Genomic DNA, 19,175 nt, shown 5'->3' with positions numbered 1-19,175 from the left:
TGTCAAAATATACCACCAAGTAGAGATTTTATGTAACTATTCAAAACACAGTCAAAATAATAATCTGCTTTATCCTGCACAGTTGATTCTTGAAGAACACAGGGGTGAGGGGAGCTGACCCTCTGCACAAGTCAAAAATCTGCATATAACTTATAGTCAGCCATTCATATCCCCAGTTCCTCCACACCCATAGACTCAACCAGCCACAGGCTATATGATACTGCAACATTTATCACTGAAAAAAAAATCTACATGGAAGTGGACCTGCAGAGCTCAAATCCACACTGTTCAAGGGTCAACTGTATGCAAGCTGTGACAGAAAAAACTTGGAGGAAGGGGAAGCTGTAACTAAGCTGTAAGAATCCTGGATCTATAGTAAAATCTGTACAAAGCTGCCCCCTCATCACAGTATAAAAACCTCAGGGGATTCTGGAACTGTGACTTAATCACTGTGTACTGCATCACCCCTGAAGAGCCTCCTGCCCACTCTGATCCCATTACATGGGAAGACTAGCTATGTGGTAAAAACAGGAGATGGGAGATATTTCATTCACTAGACCAGAACGTGTTCCTTATACGTATATCAATTCATACCAGCTGGCAAGGCCAGATGGCAAAGGGAAAGGCTTGATATAGAAGCAGAAGAGGGCGTCAGAGGATAAGACGGCAGGATGGCATCACCAATGCAATGGATGTGAACTTGGGCAAACTTCGGGAGACGGTGAGGGACAAAGAGTTCTGGCATGCTGCAGTCCACGGGGTTGCAAAGAGTTGGACATGACTGGGCGACTGAATAACTAACAGCATGTTCAGTGTTTTCTCACTATGCAAATGAGTATCTTGGATTAATCACTACAAATATGAGACAAAAATGTCCTAATGTCAAATGCACTCAAGAGTGACTGAGTCTGGCTGACTTTGTGGTTTCTCTGTGTGCATGCTCACTCAGTCGTGTCCGACTCTTTGTGACCCTTTGGACTGGAGCCCATTAGGCTCCTCTGTCTACGGGATTTTTCAGGCAAGAATAGTGGAGTGGGTTATCATTTCCTCCTCTTCTTCACCAAAGGATTGAACCCACATCTCCTGCATTGCAGATGGATTCTTTACCACTGAGCCATCAGGGAAGCTTACAGCTTCTCTACAGGAGTATAATTCAAGTCCAAAGAGGCATGAGTCTCAAAAGAGTAGTCTCTGTATTAGTATGGACACCTGTTCTTATTTCTTTCATCCCAATCACTGTAAATGGAATCAAATCCATGTCTTCAAGCTCAGAAAGAAACTTACAGTTCATCAGGACAGTTGATTGGCTGGGCTATTCGGTAACCGTCTTTCAAGTATGCAGCCATTTCAAATGGGTCGATGTCCACGTAGGGTGTCTGGCCCAGAGTCATAAGCTCCCACAGTGTCACTCCAAAGGCCCACTGAGAAGAAGAGCAGTAACACCATGAGGGGATATTTAACACAGTGGTCAGAATGCTGCTACTTGCGGCCAGGTACGGATAAAAAATACCAATCAACTCTTGACATATCCAGTTAGGTTCTCTTGTTGAACAGAAAAGAACAGTTGAATAAATGCAATCTGTAATATGAATATTATTATGTATATTCTTAGAGCCACTGGAAAGAATTATTGTTGATTACAAGCCCCACCACTCAAAATCGTTAATTATTTCTAAAATTTTCCTAATATTTAAATGTGTTACTATAAATACCATGGCTAGCCTGCATAGCTGAGAAGTGGAAAATGTAAATCGTGTAAAATACAATGTCATGGATTTTACTATATTCAAATAATTTAAATTACCAGAAATTCAGGAAATTTCAGTATCTGGAAAGAATATCTTTCAACCTTGCTTGAGTAAAAGACCAGATAGTGGTAGGAGCAGAAATCATAAGCAGTGGCAGCAGTGCTTAGTCATGGTCCATCCAGGCTCCTCAGTTCAGCTGCGGCTTCTGGGGAGTACGGCAGGAATATGGGGAGTGGCTGGCAGGAATACGTCTACATGCAGCTGCTGCCACGAGGTAGGGAAGGACCCAGACTGGGATACCCACTCATCTGCTGCCACACACGAGCCCTGAGGTCAGGGGAGCTGAAGGCGCACAAGGAGGAAGATATCTGTGTACCACGCTGTCATGTTTTGAATCCCTTCAAGTTCTAGACCTTTTTTTTTTTTTTCCATTTTTTCTCATTTTTTTCATTTTTCCTTCACAACAAACCTATAAGCATCATTGGTAGCCTGGTATTACAGATGAGGAAACAGGCTCAAAGAAATAACTTGCCATAAAATACACTTTTTATAAGTGATGGGGGGGGGGGGAAGGAAAGGAAAAAAGAGGAGAGGAAAACACAAGAACTGGTCTGTTTAAAACATTTAAGCACAATGCATTAAATTTTAAGCTATTTTTTAATAATAATAAAATCTAGAAATATTATCTAAAGTATACAGATTTTTAGAAGATGTGTTAGTGAATAATAGCTTTACTTCTTATTATAATCTAGACAAGAAAACAGCAGAATGTTATCTTCTGGATACAGATTTTTTAAAAGATGTATTAGTGAACAATAGCTTTATTTCTTATTATAATCTAGACAAGAAAACAGTAGAATGTTATCTTTTGGAGTATTTTTTAAATTGTCAAAGAATTCTATACTAAGCAAAAATATACTTGAAACATGAAGACAAAATACACCTTTTCAAACAAAAGCTCAGAGAACATGTCACTGGCAGACCTACACTGAGACACATGGAATAGTTCCTCATGTGGAAAGAAAAAACACCGATGGGAATTTGGATCTAGTCAAAGCATGAAGAATGCGGAAAACATATGAACTAGGTATTTTTTCCTCATTTAAAAATTTCCTTAATAGACTGTTTAAAACAGAATCCCATGTACTATGGCGTTTATAATATAAATGGAAGTATTAGGTTGGTGCAAAAGTAACTGCGGTTTTTGCATTGTTGAAATTTACCATTTGATACTGGAATACAATTAAATAAATGTGGTTACATTATACATCATTTTAATGTACATTTTTTTTTTTGCTAATGACTTATTACTTGCTGTTTTATATTTATTTTAGACTAGGGAAATGATGTTAGATAAAAAGCAAATTCGAGTAGTTTTCTTATTCAAGTTCAAAATGGGTTATAAAGCGGTAGAGATAACTCGCAACAACAACAACACAATTGGCCCAGGAACTGCTAACAAATGTGCAGTGCAGTAGTGGTTCAAGAAGTTTTGCAAAGGAGACGAGAGGCCTGAAAATGAGAAGCGTAGTAGCCGGTCATCATCAGTTGATAACTACATGAGAAGCTGCTGAAGAACTCAACATGGACCATTCTACAGTCATTTCGTATTTGAAGTAAATTGGAAAGGTGGAAAACTTGGTAAGTAGGTACCTCATGCTATTGCTAAGTCACTTCAGTCGTGTCCAACTGTGCGACCCCACTGACGGCAGCCCACCAGGCTCCTCTGTCTTTGGGATTCTCCAGGCAAGAACATTGGAGTGGGTTGCCATTTCCTTCTCCAACGCATGAAAGTGAAAAATGAAAGTGAAGTCACTCAGTCATGTCTGACCCTCAGTGACCCCACAGACTGCAGCCTTCCAGGCTCCTCCGTCCACAGGATTTTCCAGGCAAGAGTGGGGTGCCATTGCTTTCTCCGGCAATAGAGTGGGGTGTCATTGCCTTCTCCGAGGTACCTCATAAGCTGACCAAAAATCAAAATAATTGTCATTTTGAAGTGCCATCTTGTCTTCCTCCATGCAACAATGAACCATTTCTCAATTAGATTGTGACATGCAATATAAAGTGGATTTTATACAAGAACTAGAGACGATCAACTCAGTGGTTGGACTAAGAAGTTCCAAAGCACTTCTCAAAGCTAAACTTGCACCAAAAAGTCACAGACATTGTTTGGTGGTCTGCTGCCCATTTGATCCACTACAGCTTTCTGAATCCCAGCAAAACCATCACATCTGAGAAGCATGCTCAGCAAATCAATGAGATGCACAAAAAACTGCAATGCCTGCTGTTGGCATTGGTCAACACGAAGGGCCCAATTCTTCTCCATGACAATGCCAGACCTCACGTCACACAATCAATGCTTCAAAAGTTGAACGAATTGGGCTACAAAGTTTTGCCTCATCTGCCATATTCACCTGACCTCTCACCAACCGACTACCACTTTTTCAAGCATCTCTACAACTTTTTGCAGGGAAAATGCTTCCATAACCAGCAGAAGGCAGAAAATGCTTTCCTGAGAGTTTGTTGAATCCCAAAGAACGGATTTTTACGTTACAGGAATAAACAAACTTGTTTCTCACTGGCAAAAATGTGATTGTAATGCTTCCTATTTTGATTAATAAAGATGTGTTTAAGTCTAGTTATAATGATTTAAAATTCATGGTCTGAAACCACAATTATGTTTGCATCAACCTAATAAAATGTATGTCCAGAACAGCATAAAGGATGGGTAGGGATGAGTGAAAACAATGTATTGTAAGCTGCTTATATTACATATGAAGTGGCATAATATTTGAAAGCAGGATGTGTACTTTTGTAAATCCTAGAACAGGTTTCTTAACCTCAGCACTACTGACGTTACAGAGTGACTGAATTTCTATTGCAAGAGGCTGCCTTGTGCATGGCAGGATGTTTCGTTCAGCAGCATCCCTGGCCTTCAGCCACTAGATGCCCCAAGCAGTGATAACTGAAAATGCCTCCAGATACTGCCAAATGCCCAAACCCCCAGGACAGAGGGTACAAAATTGCCCCCAACTGAGGAAACCCTAAGCTAGACTGATCAAAGAAGATAAAAAGACAGAACCAAAATGAGGAATAAAAGAGGAAACATCATTACAGACCCCATAGACGTCAAAAAATATTACAAGTAGCTCAACTTTATGCCAATAAATTCAACAATTTAGATGAAATGAACAAACTTCTTGATATACACAAATGACCAAAACAGACACCAAAAAAGAAAATATATATAGCTCAGTAATGTTTTTTAGAGAAACTGAATTCACAATTTTAAATGTTTCCACGAAGAAAACTCTGTATCCAAACAATTTCACTGGGTGAGTTCTATTAAGCTGAAAGAAAAGAATAATACAAGCCTATTATTTGTTTGCTAGGGATGCCATAGAAAGCACCACAAACCAGGTGACTTGAACAATGGCATTTATCTCACAGCTCTGGAGGCGAGAAGTCCAAAATCAGGGTGTCAGCAGGGCTATTCTCCCTCTGAAGCCTGTAGGGGTGAATCCTTCCTTGCCTCTTCCTCGCATCTGGTGGTCTGCCAGCAATCCTAAGTGTTCCTCAGTTTGCAGCTGTAGTACTTCAATTTCTACCTCTATTTCACATATCATTCTCCCCTTGCAGGCCAGTGTCTCTTCTTATAATGACATCAGTTATACTGGATTAAGGTTTACCTTAATTATGACTTCTTTTCAACATTATATCTCTAACAATTCCAAAAAGTCACATTTTGAGGTAAAGGGGTTAAGAGCTTCAATGTATGCTTTGGGGGAACACAACCAAAACCACAGCAAACTCTTTCAGAAAACAAGGGGGGGATGAAACACTTCTCAGTTCTTTTTTAGACCAGAGTTATCCTAAATAACCAAACCAAAGAGTTAAACCTTTTTGGACTTAATATCTTTTTCATTAATTGTTACCACTAGGTAGAGCAATGGCCACCCTTGAGGTCTATGCTTTGGGAGGACGGAAGAGAACAGGATCAGATGCAGATGGGTCTGTATTTTTAAAATCTCCACAGAGACAGAGTCTACTGAAATTTCCACAAACTTACCAGTTTAAGAGTAATATTCTATTCTGCTTAAAAATGGAAAAATGATTTCAAATTAATAAAGTTAAAAGAAAGTGCCTGCTTACACACAGGTATCTGTCTACCTTTAAACTTTATATGGCAAATAGATGGGGAATCAGTAGAAACAATGGCTGACTTTCTTTTTCTGGGCTCCAAAATCCCTGCAGATGGTGACTGCAGCTATGAAATTAAAAAACACTTACTTCTTGGAAGGAAAGTTATGACCAACCTGGACAGCATATTCAAAAGCAGAGACATTACTTTGCCAACAAAGGACCATCTATTGTCAAGGCTATGGTTTTTCCAGTGGTCATGTATGTGCAAGCTGGATTATAAAGAAAGCTGAGTGCCAAAGAATTGATGCTTTTGAATTGTGGTGTTGGAGAAGACTCTTGAGAGTCCCTTGGACTGCAAGGAGATCCAACCAGTCCACCTTAAAGGAGATCAGTCCTGGGTGTTCATTGGAAGGACTGATGTTGAAGCTGAAACTCCAATACTTTGGCCACCTGATGCAAAGAGCTGACTCATTTGAAAAGACCCTGATGCTGGGAAAGATTGAGGGCAGGAGGAGAAGGGGATGACAGAGGATGAGATGGCTGGATGGCATCACCAACTCGATGGACATGGATTTGAGTAGACTGTGGGAGTTGGTGATGGACAGGGAGGCCTGTGTGCTGCAGTTCATGGGGTCGCAAAGAGTTGGACACGACTGAGTGACTGAACTGAACTGAAACTTTATATAAACTCTTAATAGTGACAGTAATTAGTCAATGCAATGATTAATTTTTAAAGTGGTGTCTTATTTCCACAGGGAAAGTAGTTCGCCTACACAGACGGAGCAGAGCCTTTACAAGATAAAGAGACGGATCTGTTATTCACTCATTGGGGCAGCAGCTGTGGGGAAGGAATAATCAATCCAAACAATCTTGGAGGAAGAAACAATGAGAATTGGTAAGAACTGGATGCTGCCACTTCAGTAACCCCATCCACTGACAAAAGAAGTTCTAACAACTTCTGACTGTAAGACAGTACTGCTGGTGGTATTTGTGACCTGGAGTGTACACAGGTATCATAACAGTATAACATATATAAGCTGACTTTAAAAAAGTACATCGTTCACATTGTTTTGTCCACATTATCACTAAGCACCATCTACGGTTCCTGTATTACAAACTGCAGCACTAATAAACACCAAAAAAGAACAATAAAGCCAAATGGAAAGTTGCAGTTTCATTTCCTTAGAAGCTAACAACAACACAAAAAGTGATTAATTACATGTTGGCTCACCAACCCTCTTTAAAAAAAAAAATCAAGACCAAATAGCACAAGGACGATTTGTGGAAAAGTTGTTCTCTAAAGTCTTCTGATAACTGAACTATTTTAAATTTAGACAGACATTCTATAATTTCCACTTGTTTGATGTTGCTGGAAAGGGGCCAGTAAGAAGGTCAGGCTGTTTTTCCCAGTTTCATGTAAAATGTATTGCTATGTCCATTTAGGGAACATGTAGAGACTAACAATGTTCTTCTATTTCTCTTAATCCTCTTCTCCAACTTGTATTATTTTATAGTTTAATACACAAAAGATATGAAATACCTTTTTTCACTAACAACATGTGATGTTCACTAACACACTGATGTGACTTGTCAACAGGTATATAAATAAAATTCTTTTTTACTCTTTGATAGAATGTTCACTAATGTTGGGACTATTCAGAGATTTTCGTTTTGTTACTTCAGGTATTTATAATGCAAGGCTAATCTCAATATATTATATATGGTAAAAAAAAATTTTGTCCAATTCTGAATGATCTCATCTGACCACAGTAGGGCATCATCAAGTGTTCTATGGCTTAAAAATCTGTTAACACTAGAAACTTAACATCCTTTTTTCATATATGGAAATAGGTTCAGATGACCAAAGTAGAATTAATTTAATCTGGAACAAGTGCTTTCCAAGCTTGAGTAATAAGAAGAGTCACCTGGAGTGTTTGTTAAAAATACAGATTCCCCAGCCCCATCTTAATAGTTTGGAGGCCTGGAAGTCAATATTTTTAACAGATATTTAGACCCATCTATCTTTAGACCTAGCTGGGTCTAAAGATCCTGCAAATTTAGAAAGTAGTCTTAGATGAGTTAGCAGTGATGGTCAGACAACAAAGACAGATGACAGCTTTTATTTTTACTGTAGTATGGCCAACATATAATAAACTGACTTGCTATATTCCCACACATGTATATACCTCTGAAACAAGTCCCATAATCAAGACAATAAACAAATCCATCACTTCCAAAAGATTCTTACAGCTCTAATCCTTTTCCCCTAGTCCTCTCCACCACCACCCCTACTATTTCCAAATAACCAATAATCTGCTTTCTGTCATTAACAATAGTTTGCATTTTCTATTGCGTGCATGCTAAGTTGCTTTAGTAGTGTCCAACTCTTTGCAACCCTATGGACTGTAGCCTGCCAGGCTCCTCTGTCCATGGGATTCTTCAGGCAAGAATACTGGAGTCGGTTGTCATGCCCTCCTCCTCCAGGCGATCTTCTTGACCCAAGGACTATAGAATTTTACATAAATGGAATTATTCAAACTGTACATCTTTCCTAGCTTCTTTCACTCTGAATAACAATTCTGAGATTCATTCATGAGGTAGCATATATCAACTTTTCATTGTTGAATAGGATATGAATAAAGCAGTTTTTACCTGTTGATAGACATTTGGATTATTTCCTGGTTTAGCTACAAAAACAAGCTGCTATGGACATCTATGTACAAGTATTGGTAAGGAAAACACCTGCTTTCATTTACCTAGAAGCAAAATGACTAGATGTGGTATGTATATGTTTAACTTTTTAAGTAACTGCCAAACTGCCTTCCAAAGTGAATGAATGGACCATATTACATTCCCATCAGCAGTGTAAGAGAGCTACCATTTTTCCATATCCTTGCAAACACTTTGGTCTTCAATTCTAGCCACAGTAACGGGTGTGTAATAGTATTTCATTGTGGTTTTAGTTTGCATTTTCCTAAAGACTAATGATGTTAATCATATTTTCATATGCTTATTTGTCATCTATGTATTTTCACTGGTGAAGTATGTTTAGATATTTTGCCCATTTTTTTTTAACATTGGGTTGCCTTTTTTTCCTTTTATATTTACTTATTTGGCCCTCCACCCAGCATGTGGGATCTTAGTTCCCCAATCAGGGATTGAACCCAAAACCCCTGCATTGCAAACACGGAATCCTAACCACTTGACTGCCAGGGAAGTCCCTTGGGTTGCTTTTTATTATAAGTTTCCCTTGCTATCTGAAAGTAGAGCATTCCTATGAAACAGTTTATAAACTGAAATGGTATAAAGTGAGGCAATAATTCCTTTCGGACCAGTTTACTAACACACACACAATATAAATCAAGATAAATCACAGATGTTCACAAACACAGTTAAAAGCTATGGTGGCTTGATGCTGATATGCTAAGTGTAGTGCCTGGGTTTGAGAAGGCAATAGCACCCCACTCCAGCACTCTTGCCTGGAAAATCCCATGGACGGAGGAGCCTGGTGGGCTGCAGTCCATGGGGTCGCGAAGAGTTGGACACAACTGAGCGACTTCCCTTTCATTTTTCACTTTCATGCATTGGAGAAGGAAATGGCAACCCACTCCAGTGTTCTTGCCCGGAGAATCCCAGGGACGGGGGAGCCTGGTGGGCTGCTGTCTATGGGGTTGCAGAGAGTTGGACACGACTGAAGTGACTTAGCAGCAGCAGTGCCTGGCTAAGGAGCTTGGCAAGGCCACTCTTGGTTAGTGTAGTTAGGGTGAGAGATGCCTCTATAATCGCCACTGCAAAACAAACACTTGAAAGCTATTTTGCTTTTTACCTTTTTTTGTAAAACCAAAATCCTCTTTGGATTTCTCTTGGTTTGTGGAAATCATTATACTAACATAGGTCTTTTGTAAAAGCAAAGTCACACAAAGCGAACTTCTGAAAGTGGGGAATGAACTGAAGTGAAGTCACAAAGTCGTGTCCGACTCTTTGTGACCCCGTGGACTATAGCCGACCAAACTCGTCTGTCCACGGGATTCTCCAGGCAAGAATACTGGAGTGGGTCGCCATTTCCTTCTCCAGGGGATCTTCCCGACCCAGGTATCGAACCCGGGTTTCCTGCACTGGAGGCAGACGCTTTAACCTCTGAGCTTGTACTGAATTTCTAGAGTTCCTTATATATTCTGCAAATTTGTCCTTTACCATAGATATACAATTTGCAAACATATTCTAAGTGCGACTTGTCTTTTCATTCTCTCAACACAATTTCAAAGAGAACAAGTTTCAAATTTTGATAAAGTCTAATTTGTTCTTTTACAGATCTTTACTTGGTGTCTTATTTAAGAAATCTTTGCTTAATGCAAAGCCCCAGAGATTTTCTTCTACTGTTCTCTTCTAGGAGTTTTATAGTTTTAGGTCATGCACTTAGATCTGTGATTTACTTTGGGGTAACTTTCGTGCATGGAACAAGTTATGAATTGACGTCCATTTTTTTTTTTTCCTGGTAGCTGGATATCCAGTTGCTCTAGGACTATTTACTTGAAAGATAATCCTTTCTTCGCTGACTTGCCTTAGCACTTCTGTTGCAAATTAACTGTCCATACATGTGTAGGTCAAGTTTTAGACACTCTATTCTACTCCACTGAACTACCTATCTTAGTGCCAATACCACAACTGTTCTAATTATGGTAATTTGAAATCAAACCCATAATGTCCTTTTTTCAAAGTGTTTTGTGAAGTGAAAAGTTATCTTTTCATATTAATCTTATCAACTTCTACAGAAAACATTTAAAGTCTGCAAATATTTTCTTTGAAAATGTGTTGAATCTATAGATCAACTTGGAGAACATCTCAATATTGAGTTTTCTGGCCCAAAAACAAGGCACAGCACTCCATTTATGTAGGGTGTTAATTTCTCTCAACAATGTTCCCTAGTGTTCATCATAAAAATCTTTCCCAATTTTTGCCATATTTCTGAGAATTTCATACATTATGTTATTTCTTTCAAAAAACTCTAATATCTGAGTTTTATTAGTATATAGAAATACAACTGATTTTTGAACAATGATCTTATATTTTTCTAAACTCGTTTTTCTAAATTTTTCTAAACTCATTTACTCGATGTTCTTCACAGACAATAAAGTTGTCCACAAATAAAGTTACTTTTTCTATCCACTCTTTTGCCTTTCATTTCCTTTTCTTGCCTCAGTACACCGGCTAGAACCTTGAGAACGATACTGATGAGAGTAGGTGTCCTTGTCTTGTTACTGGTATCAGGTAAAACGAATTCAGCCTTTAAGCATTAAGTACAGGAATAGCTATAGTGTTTTGTTTTGTGTAGATGCCCTTTACCAAACTGAGGTATTTCTGTGTCTATTCCTAGACTGCTAGAAATTTTTATTAGAAATGAATTTTGGATTTTTTTTCTAATACTTTTTCTGCATCAACTGAGATGATCATGTGGTTTTTCTTTTTTAGTATGTTAATATGGTATATTGCACTGCTTGATTTTTCAAACGATAAAAAAGCTTGTATTCTTGGGATAAAGTTTATGTGGTCATAATATTATCTTAAAATATATTTGTGCAGTCTAAACTTTCAATCTTTACATTTGTGACCATGATAATGATATGCAGTCTTCTTCGGTGATGTTTCAAGAATGAGAATGAGTTATTAGTGAGAATGAGTTATTAGTGTTAGTCGCACAGTTGTGTCCGACTCTTTGTGACCTCATGGACTATACAGTCCATGGAATTCTCCAGGCCAGAATACTGGAGTGGGTAGCCTTTTCCTTCTCCAGGGGATGTTCCCAACCCAGGGATCGAACCCTGGTCTCCCACAATGCAGGCGGATTCTTTACCAGCTGAGTGACAAGGGAAGCCCCAGCACGAATTAACAGAAAGTATTCCTCAACTTTCTAAAGGAAATTGTATAGAATTTGTATTATTTCTTCCTTAAATGCTTCAAGGCATTCACCAGTGCCCCAGTTTAATACAGACCTAAAGTTTTCTTTTGGGGCAGGCTTTTAACTAAAAATTAAATTTTGGAGAAATTCCCTGGCAATCTAGTGGGTAGGACTCTTGAGCTTTCACTGTCGAAGGCCTAGGTTCAAGACAGTGCAAGCCACACGGTGTGGCCAAAAAAAAAAAAAAAAAAAAAAAAAAATCAACTTTTAAATAGATATGGGTATTCAGATTATCATCTTTTGAGATTAAAAGATGATCATCTTTTGAGATTAAAAGATGATCATCTTTTAATAGCTCTGCTGGAATTCTATCACCTCCACTGGCAGTGGGGGAATTCTGTCCTAATTATTTTCCTTTAGCAGGTATTCCATATTTACAGAACTGAAGTTGATAACGTGTGTTTGTGCACACACATGGGCATGTGCCTTTGGGGCATTTAAGATCACTCACACCCAGCAGTGTTAGTCTTATCCTTGGAGAGCTGCACAGTTGACTATATAAAAGGATCTCAGAGGGCCTCACACTGTCCTCTTCTACCCTCTATTTCCATGCTGAATCTTCATATTTCTCTTTGTCTCACTCCCACAGACTTCCCTTTGGAGATCCCATCTGCTCCCTCGACTACAGTTGTTATTTATGAGTAAATGATTTATTCATTGACCTTTGTGGCCTAAGGTGTCCCTCTTAACTATCAGATACATTGCATAGATATCTACTGTGCTTTTGTACCCAGGGCCCATGTTTCTGAAAATGTCAGCATAATCTTTGCACTGTGAAGATGCAACACAATTGAGGACAACAAGTAGACTGTCTGGTTTTGGGGGAAAACATGATTGATTTGCTATGGGGCATGTTGAGTTCAAGATACTGATGGGTGGAGTGTAGGTCTGGACTTCTAGAAAGACAGAGAAGCAGGATATTGTAAATTGGACATCAGCTTCATGAGAGTGGTGACTGGATAAACAGAGAGCTTATGGTTCTCAGAGGTATAAAGAAGCAAATAGAAAGAGAAGAAAGCCAAGAGAAGAACATAGGGAATGCTGACTTTTAGTTAGTGAGAAAGGAAAGATGAACAGTGAAATAAAGCAGAAAAGTAAGAAGAGAATCCAGAGAATGCTGTGTCTCAGAAACCAAGGAAGGAAATAATTTCAAGGAGATTCTAGTCTCTAAATATACCTGCAATGGTCAGAAAGGATGAAGAAATCATTGGGGGCTTTTAAACAAGCAGGTTTAGTACATCAGTAAAGATAGATACGATTGTCATGGCCCTGTGGGAGATGAGAAAGTGGTGACAATAAGTAGATTACACTTTGAAGAAGTTCAGTTATGAGGAGCGGAAGGATTGTACCTTAATGGGCTGGTAAGAGCAAGACAGGTTTTACTGTGTTTTCTTTTATTGAGTTTGTTTGGGTTTTAGGCAAGGAAGCAATAGGGACAAAGAAACTGGACATATGATTACTGGAAGAGAGGTCTAAGCAATGACAGGTCAATGGGCCCAGAAGTCCAGGTAAAGGTACACTTTTGGCATAGGAGGAGGTATCTGAGATGGAATTAGAGCAACAGATAGGAGGGAGAAGATACGGAAAATTCTTAAAGAAGGACCTCTCACTGACCTGTGGGACAACTTCAGGTTGCTGAATATATTTGTAAGTGGGGTCCTCAAAAACATGCAGTGGAGACATGGGACAGGGGACAGTGGACAGAAAAAATGATGAAGAAATAGCTACTGAAATGTTTCCAAATTTGATTAAAATTATAAAACAACAGTTCTAAGAGCTCAACAAACCTCAAACACTATAAGCATGAAGAAATTTACCGAATATAATCAAATTGTTCAAAACTACTGATAAACAGAAAATCTTAAAAGCTGCCAGAAAAAAGAATGTTTACAGAGGAATGTATACAGAGTATACAGAGGAACCAGGATACTTTCTCACTGGAAGCCACTCAAGGGGGAAGACAGTGAAGCAACATCTTCAACATCTACTGCATGAGAAATACCCAGCTATAATATCTTTCAAAATATGAAGGAGAAATAAAGCCTTTTCCAGAAATAAAAAAGCTGAAAGAATTTATCACAAGCAGATACACACTATAAGAAATGCTAAGGGAAGTCCAATAGGAACCAATAATGTCAAATTGAAATATGGCTCTAATAGAGGAACAAAGAGTACCAGACATGGTAACTGCATGGGTAAATATGTACAACTTTTTTTTTTCATTGCTTAAATCCTTTAAAAAGATCACTGAACATATTCCCATGCTCTTTTTGCAGTAATTGATAAAACAGAAAATCAGTTAAGGATATAGATTTGAAAGACAGTATCAACTATCTTTATCTAACTAACAATTATAGAACATTCCATCCAACAACAACAGAATGTGTATTTTCGGGTCCACATGGAATATTTACTACTAAGGTGGACCATATTCTTGACCATGATGAAGTCAATAAATTTAAAGGACTTAATTCATGCAAAGCAGGGTTTTGTGAACACAATGGAATTAAATTTAGAAATCAAAAACAGAAATCTAGAAAATCCTCAATTATTTAGAAACTAAATAATACATGTCATCCAAATAGCTCATGTCAAAGAAGTAATCAAAAGGAAAATTACAGAGTACTTACTATAACTGAATGAAAATAAAAACACATTTCAAAATTTGTGGGATGCTGCATGTATACTATTAAACATTAATATTAGAAAAGAAGAAAAGTCTTAAATTAGTGACTTTCACTTTCACCTTAAGAAACTAGAACAAGAACAAATTAAACCCCAAGTAAGTAGGTGAAAGTAAATAATGAAGATTAGATGGAAGTCAATGAAACATGAAACAGAAAAATTAGTGAAAACAATTCTTAACTCTGAGAATATCATTAATGATAAATCTTTTGCCAGATTAAAGGAAATAAATGTTATAAATTAACAATATAATATATGAGAAAGGTGATATCATTAAGGTGATACTACTACTTACAGGTGTTAAGTAGTAGGAGAATATTATGAACAACTTTTTCTCAATAAGTTTAGACACTCAGATGAAATAGACAAATTCTTTGGAAGATAAGAATTCTCAAAGCTCAGTCAAGAAGCAGATAATCTGAATGTTGTTCAGTTGCCAAGTCATGTCCGACTCTTCATGACCCCATAGACTGCAGCATGCCAGGCTTCCTTATCCCTCAGCATCTCCTGGAGTTTGCCCAAGTTCATGTCCATTGCACTGGTGATGCCATCCAGCCATCTCATCCACTGTCGCCCTTTTGTCTTTCTGCCTTCAATCTTTCCCAGTATCAGGGTCTTTTCCAATGAGTCAGCTCTTTGCATCAGGTGGCCAAAGTATTGGAGCTTCAGCTTCAGCATCAGTCCTTCTAATGAATATTCGGGGCTGGTTTCCTTTAGGATTGACTGGTTTGATCTCCTTGCAGTTCAAGGGACTCTCAAGAGTCTTCTCCCGCACCACAGTTTGAAAGCATCAATTCTTCGGTGCTGAGCCTTCTTTATGGTCCAACTCTCACAACTATACGTGACTACTGGAAAGACCAGAGCTATACAGATGTTGTAGGCAAAGTGATGTCTTTGCTTTTTAACATGCTGTCTAGGCTTGTCATAGCTTTCCTGCCAAGAATCAGTCATCATCTAATTTCATGACTGCAGTCACCATATGCAGGAGACCCGGATTTGACCCCTGGGTTGAGAAGATCCCCTGGAGAAGGAAATGGCAACCCACTCCAGTATTCTTGCCTGGAAAATCCCATGGATGGAGGAACCTGGCAGGCTACAGTCCATGGGGTCGCAAAGAGTCAGACACGACTGAACAACTGAACTTCACTTCAGTCACCATATGCAGTGATTTTAAAGCCCAAGAAGAGGAAATCTGTTACTGCTTCTGCCTTTTCCCCCTTCTATTTGCCATCAAAGTGATGGGACTGGATGCTGTGATCTTAGATTTTTAATATTGAGGTTTAAGCCAGCTCTTTCACTCTCCTCTTTCGCTTTCATCAGGAGCCTCTTGAGATCCTCTTTGCTTTCTACCATTAGAATCGGTATATCTGAGGTTGTTGGTATTTCTCCTGGCCAACTTGATTCCAGCTTGTAACTCATCTAGTCTGGCATTTTTCATGATGTGCTCTGTGTACAAGTTAAATAAACAGGGTGACAATAAACAGCCTTGTACTCCTTTCTCAATCCTGAACCAGTAGTTCCATACAAGGTTCTAACTGTTGCTTCTTGTCCAGCATACAGGTTTCTCAGGAGAAAGGTAAGATGATCTGGTACTCCCATCTCTTTAAGAGTTTTCTACAGTTTGCTATGATCCACACAGTGAAAGGCTTTTAGCATAGTTGATGAAACAAGAGGTAGATGTTATTCAGGAATTCCCTTGCTTTCTCTATGATTCAGCCAATGTAGGCAATCTTGACACCTGGTTCCTCTGCCTTATCTAAACCCAACTTGGACATCTGGAAGTTCTCAGTTCACGTAACGCTGAAGCCTAGTACGAAGCATTTTGAGCATAACCTTACTGGCATGGGAGATGAGTGAAACTGTCCAGAGGTTTAAACATTCTTTAGTACTGCCCTTCTTGGGAACTGGGATGAGGATGGACCTTTTCAGTCCTGTGGCCACTACTGGTTCTTCCAAATTTGGAAAGCCTTCCAAAGGAGGCTTTACAAATAGCTGAAGAAAGGAGAGAATTGAAAGCAAGGGAGAAAGGGTAAGGTATACACAACTAAATGAAGAGTTCCAGAGAATAGCAAGGAGAGACAAGAAGGCCTTCTTCAGTGAACAATACAAAGAAATAGAGGAAAACAACAGATCTCTTCAAGAAAATTGGAAACATCAAAGGAACATTTCATCCAAAGATGGGCACAATAAAGGACAGCAATAGTAAAGACCTAATAGAAGCAGAAGAGATCAAGAAGAGATGGAAAGAATACACAGAAGTACTGTACAAAGAAGATCAATATGCCAGCAGATTTGGAAAACTCAGCAGTGACAACTTGGAAATGCTGTTTTCACTACAACCCCAACGAAGGACAATGTCAAAGAATGTTCAAACTTTCACATTATAGGGCTCATTTCACAGGCTAGCAAGGGAATGCTCAAAATCATTCAAGCCAGGTTTCATCAGTATATGAACTGAGACCTTCCAGATGTACAAGCTGGATTTAGAAAAGGTAGAGGAACTAGACATCAAATTGCCAACATCTGTCAGATCACAGAAAAAACGGGAATTCCAGAAAAATATCTACTTGTGTTTCAGACTACACTAACAACTTTGTGTGGATCACAAAAAACTGGAAAATTCTAAACAGATGGGAATACCAGACCACCTTACCTGCCTCCTGAGAAACCTGTATGCAAGTCAAGAAGCAAAGTTAGAACCAGACATGGAACAGACTGGTTCCAAGTTGGGAAAGGAATATGTCAAGGCTATACACTGTCACCCTGCTTATTTAACTTATATGCAGATTACATCACAAGAAATGCCAGGCTAGATGAATCACAAGCTGGAATCAAGACTGCCAGGAGAAATATCAATAACCTCAGATACGCTGGGCTTCCCTGGTGGCTCAGATGGTAAAGAGGAAAGAATTCACCTGCGATGTGGGAGACCTGGGTTCCATCCCTGGGTTGGGAAGGTCCCCTGGAGAAGGCAATGGCTACCAACTCCAGTATTCTGGCCTGGAGAATTCCATGGACAGAGGAGATAGGCAGGCTACAGTCCATCAGGTCACACACGACTGAGCAACTTTCACCTTCACCTTCAGATATGCAGATGACATCACCCTAATGGCAGAAAACAAGGAGGAACTAAAGAGCGTCTGGATAAGGGTAGAAGAGCAGAGTGGAAAAGCTGGCTTAAAATTCAACATTCAAAAAATGAAGATCATGGCCTCTGGTTCCATCATTTCACGGCAAATAGATGGGGAAAAAATAGAAACAGTGACAGACTTTACTTTCTTGGGCTCCAAATCACTGTGGATGGTGACTGCAGCCAAAAAATTAAAAGACGCTTGCTCCTGGGAAGAAAAAGTACAACAAACCTAAACAGCATATTTAAAAACAGAGATATCATTTTGCCAATAAAGGTGCATATAGTCAAAGCTATGGTTTTACTAGTAGTCATGTACAAATGTGAGAGCTGGACCATAAAGAAGGCTGAGTGCCAAAGAATTGATGCTTTCAAACGGTGGTGCTGGAGAAGACTCTTGAGAGTCCCTTGGATAGCAACGAGATCAAACCAGTCAATCCTAAAAAAAGGTCAACCCTGAATGTACATTGGAAGGACTGATGCTGAAGCTGAAACTTCAATACTATGGCCACCTGATGCAAAGAGCACACTCATGGGCAAAGACCTTGATGCTGGGGAAGACTGAGGGCAGAAGGAGAAGGGGCTGACAGAAAATGAGATAACTGGATGGCATCATCGACTCAATGGACACAAGTTTGAGCAAACTCTGGGAAGTAGAGAAGGACAGGGAAGCCTGGCGTGCTGCAATTCATGGGCTTACAAAGAGTGGGACACAACTGGGGGACTGAACAACAACAACAGATAAAACAAGAAGATAAGGGACAGGAAGTTCTGAAAACCACAGGGAAGGAGTCTGGATCTCTCTTTACCAGTTCTTTTAAGAGTTCACTTTGAAGATCAAAATATCATGAAGTAACATTCCTGGAAGTGGAGGCTTGAGTTAGCTCAATTTTCATTGACATTAACTAAATTTTCACAAACTTCCAAAACTAACACTATGCTGTATTCAAGGTATAGGTTTTATTAATATATACCCCTTTTTTAATGTCCAATTTTTGAAGTTATAATATTCTACCAAGTTTCATTTTTCAGACATATTTTTAACCCCTTTCCAACTAACCACAGCTGAAACATACATCTATAAAATTATGTTACTTTAAAAAAGCTTTACTGGCAGCAGCATGGCAGCCATGGAGGATGAGCGGCTAGATCTCCTATGGGACCACCACGTGCTTCCAGCGCTGTCTGCAGGAGGTAACTGATGGCCACAGTGAGTGTGTGACATAGGCTGGTCCTGCGGAAAGGTACTGTGGAGCTGGGAAGCACTCTCAGGGGGGCTGCACAACCACCCACCTGGCACTGTCTCCACTCCTGCCAGCCTGTGGTCACCCACGCTCCCATGAGCTAAGGTGCAAGGGCTGGGGTGAGCAACTGACTATTGCATTTTTTGCGCTCTCCATGCTTGAAACGTTGGACTCCTTGCATGTGGTGAACAGGGATGATATAACTGACTGGATTTACTCCCTGCAGGTCTTTCCCACAGAAGACAGATCAAATCTAAATCACCGTGGTA

At 39.3% G+C, this 19,175-nt stretch overlaps 1 protein-coding gene across 2 annotated transcripts in view; it reads right to left on the bottom strand.

The window, feature by feature from the left end:
• The window catches only part of RYK (receptor-like tyrosine kinase), a 111,270-nt gene that overhangs the window by 1,100 nt on the left and 90,995 nt on the right, over positions 1-19,175 (bottom strand). For both annotated transcript variants that reach the window (XM_018051063.1, XM_018051054.1), the window contains exon 14: positions 1,285-1,421. In XM_018051063.1, coding sequence (XP_017906552.1) covers positions 1,285-1,421 — 137 coding nt within the window. The remainder of the gene's footprint in view (positions 1-1,284; positions 1,422-19,175) is intronic.

Source organism: Capra hircus, chromosome 1 (genome assembly GCF_001704415.2).
Source record: "Capra hircus breed San Clemente chromosome 1, ASM170441v1, whole genome shotgun sequence".
Classification (NCBI taxonomy): domain Eukaryota; kingdom Metazoa; phylum Chordata; class Mammalia; order Artiodactyla; family Bovidae; genus Capra; species Capra hircus.
The sequence above is the reverse complement of the archived record's forward strand: the minus strand, read 5'-3'. Positions and strand labels throughout refer to the sequence as shown.